Genomic DNA, 3,747 nt, shown 5'->3' with positions numbered 1-3,747 from the left:
GTGCCAACGTTAGGGGGCTAACTTTGACCCTAACGTTGGCCTTGCCTTGAATGCTTGTGGCGCCAACATTAGCCTCCAAGTTAGGGGGCAAACGTTGGCGCAAACGTTGGCAGCCCCTGGGAGTAAATTTCCATGCCAACGTTAGCCTCCAAGTTAGGGGGCTAACGTTGGCGCAAACGTGGAACACCCTGGGAAGCATTTTCAATTTCCAACGTTAGCCTCCAAGTTAGGGGGCTAACGTTGAGGCTAACTTTTCATCCAAAAGTTTGTGCCAACGTTTGAGGGCTAACTTCAAGTCCAACTTTATTCTTCCTGGTTCAATTTCACTTGTTTCATTATCTTCTCTTAGCTTCTAGCCATTCCTTCTTACTTCAACCTTTTCCCAAGCTTTCTTCACCTATCATAAATCAACCAAACACATCAAAGCTATGCTCAAAATCATGAGATGTTCAATCTATCATAATATGCAACAATTATAGCATAAAACCTCATGAATTTGCATTAATTCACATATGGTTGATTCAATCAAAGGAAGCATGAAAATCTACCTAAATTGGCTTGCTTGTAGCTCAAGAAAGTGCATAATTCAAGTGAAAACAAAAGAAAAAGACTAGTGAAACTAGGCTAAGATGACTTGTCATCACAACACCAAACTTAAAGCTTGCTTGTCCCCAAGCAAGAAATGAATTATGCTTAGAGGTTCTGTCAATTAAGATGGATTGAGGAACACTTGTAAAATACAGTGAGAGAAGTGATTAAGTAACAGTGGGGTGAACTCTAAATTGTATGCTCAAGCAAGGGTTTCAGTGCTCACTAGTCCTTACATATTGGGAGTCGTAGGTCTTAGGATTTTCATCCGAATGGTATCATAGAGATCTCTTTATATGTAATCACCTTGAAGCAACTTATAGTTTCTGTGCTTTGGCCTCGACTTTAAGTGTCATGTCTCAAGGCGGCTCTTTAAATAAGTTTTCAATCAATACTCCTAAACCAGTTGGTTTTAAGGTATTAGGTGTTAAAGCACCCCTAAGGATTTACTTGCTCAAGCCTCTTTCCTTGACACACTTCAACCACAAGCATTTACTAGGATAGCAACTCTTTGAGTTTTTGTTTCTTTCTTTCTTTTTCTGCCTAGTAATTGATGCTCAGAGCCTTGGGCCATGTTCTTTTTGTTTTTGTATTTTCTTTACTTTTCTTTTTGTTTTGTTTGCTGCTTCTTGGATCAATTGATTTTTGAGAATCTCCACAATACTTCTTTGAACTTCATATCCTGCCTATGAGCTCCCATGTAAGTTTTCACAAGCATGAAACCTCAATACATAACCATACAACTAGAACCACCACTTCTCCTAATCTTTTGCTTGCCTCAAAAATTGATTTATTCCTCAATCCTTCTTTTCAAAGAACTTTCATGTGATGCATTCTTGAAATTGAGTGCAAACAAATTTTGAAGATAAGAATGTTGTGACTGATAAGCCTTCTTGCTTATTGAATTATAAAGGAGGATTATGCTATGCAGGCAGGCAGGAATATAAAAGAAAAACTATATGATGCAGACAAACAAGGCAAATAAGGATACAATCCAACTTTCAACCATAGCAACATTTGATGTAAAACAATCACTTAACAATACAACCTGTTGGAGTTCACTTGCTTTCCTTCTCATCATCATCATTGCTGGCCTTTATGTTCATCTTTTGCTTCTTTGATTGATGATGCTTAATCCCTCCAAAGGCTTGTATGATACTCTGCAATGATATTGAAAGTTGCTTGTTCCCCAAGCACTTAGAACCAGTGGTTAGTCTGCATGATTTATTTGTGGGCTTTTTGAACTTACTTTGGTGTGGGAACACCAAACTTAGTACCTTGCCAAAGGTTTCATTAACCATGTGTGAAATTCTTTTAAAAGTAATAAGACTGAAAACTATGAAACAGCAAAATAGTTAACTAATTCATCCATTATGCTTGAAGCCCATATTATGCATAAGGTGAGAATGTGTGTTATAATGGGATTTTGGTGGAACACCAAACTTAATATTCTACATTCTCCCTTAAATTGTTTTTGGTGTGCAACACCAAACTTAGCTTCTTGCAATCTAGATAAAACTAATTAACAATTTTATTGAATTGGATATGAAAAGATGGTTACCTCCGGTTGGGTTGCCTCCCAACAAGCGCTCTTTTATTGTCACTAGCTTGACATTCTTCATTCTGTGCTCATGGAAGTTGAGGCTTCTGTTGCCTTAGGTTTCCTCCTCTTGCTATGGGCTTTCTTCCTTCCGTTTCTCTTTCCATCGACTTCTTACTTTCCTCCACGACTTCCTTCTCTTTCAACCCAGCATCCTTCTCATGGCTCTTTGGGTTCAGAGTTCCCTTCTTCTCACCCAATTCAGCAAGGTTTTGAACCAGTTGTTCCATCTGCCTTTCAAGTCTTCTGAGTGAGGCCTCTTGGTTCTTGCTTATCATCTCTTGATGTTTCTTTATTCCTTCCTGCTCTATTGCCATCATTTCTTGAATTTTCATGAACCTTTCAATCAACATTTCCAAAACATAGATTCTTTGAAAGGTTGGAAGTGGTTGTGGCTGTGTCAATTGTGGTGGTCGATGAAAGTCATTTTGGGTGAGTGGTGAGGTAGGACGGTCTTGGAAGGGTGTGTGTTGGGGTTGTGTGTGATCGAAGTCCCTTTGTTCCTGATATTGAGATTCCTTCATTCTTAGATACGAATGTGGCTTCCATAGAGGAAATTGTGTCTTTACTGTAGTAGAATGGAGAAAGTCAATTTGTCTAGCTATTGACTCCAATTGTTGCAGAGTTTGCTGATGTAGCTGTCTGCTTTGACTCATGACTGCCTTCATTCCTTCAAGATTCTTTATCTCCTCATCTGAAGTTGCACTCTGTGGAGTCTCAAATGAGTGTTGGTTATTGGCTCTCTTGTTATTGAGATCTGTAGTTCCTTGGCCAGCTGCTGTTGCTTTGAAAAGGTTGTCTAAGACGTAATCCACTGCTCTCCTTGTTTCTGGGGTTAATCCTTCATAGAACACTCGGAAACCCTCTTTGTCAGTTGCTTTCTTGTATCTTTCCCATGGTTTGAACAATGGTTCTTCCTTTCCTTGTATGAATGGCTGAATCCCCTCTTTCATCTTGATGTTTTGTTGGGATGAAGAGAATTTGGTGAGAAATTTGGTAACCAATTCGTCCCAACTAGTAATACTGCCCTGGGGCATAGTTTCGAGCCATTGTGCAGCTTCATTCTTTAGTGAGAAGGGAAATAGCAAGAGCTTAAAAGTGTCATGATTTACACCATCGGGGTTGACAGCACCACAAGTCCTTAAGAAACTGGATATATGCTGTTTGGGATCTTCCAATGGGTTTCCACCGTAGGAACAATTTTTCTTGATTAGTGTGATGAGTTGCGGTTTCATGTTGTGGTGTTCTTCTTTCTCAAAAACTCCTCCTTCAATGATATCTTTCTCTTTTGCTGCTCTATTTTCCTGTGACATATAAATCAAATATAAGGAATACACAGTGGTATTTTTGAAAAATAGAGTGTAGTTATTTGTGACAAAACTTCAAACAGTTAGCGTGTTAACAGAGGCAAAACTTCAAACAGTTAGTGGGTTAGTCAAAAATTAAGAAAAAGTGCTTGATCTAAATTACCACCTCACTTAATCATTGTCAATCTAATCAATCCCCGGCAACGGCGCCAAAAACTTGATGAAGTTTGTTTTGGGAGAGATTCTTGTCTC

The 3,747-nt window shown here is 38.9% G+C and overlaps 1 protein-coding gene across 1 annotated transcript; it reads right to left on the bottom strand.

Moving 5' to 3' along the window:
- Positions 1–2,217: 2,217 nt before the first annotated feature.
- Positions 2,218–3,501, bottom strand: LOC130960146 (uncharacterized). The gene has a single exon (XM_057885455.1). The coding sequence runs from the start codon at positions 3,499–3,501 to the stop codon at positions 2,218–2,220; it is 1,284 nt and encodes a 427-aa protein (XP_057741438.1).
- Positions 3,502–3,747: the final 246 nt, after the last annotated feature.

This window comes from Arachis stenosperma, unplaced genomic scaffold (genome assembly GCF_014773155.1).
Source record: "Arachis stenosperma cultivar V10309 unplaced genomic scaffold, arast.V10309.gnm1.PFL2 arast.V10309.gnm1.Scaffold_100085, whole genome shotgun sequence".
NCBI lineage: Eukaryota > Viridiplantae > Streptophyta > Magnoliopsida > Fabales > Fabaceae > Arachis > Arachis stenosperma.
This window is presented reverse-complemented; position numbering and strand designations above follow the sequence as displayed.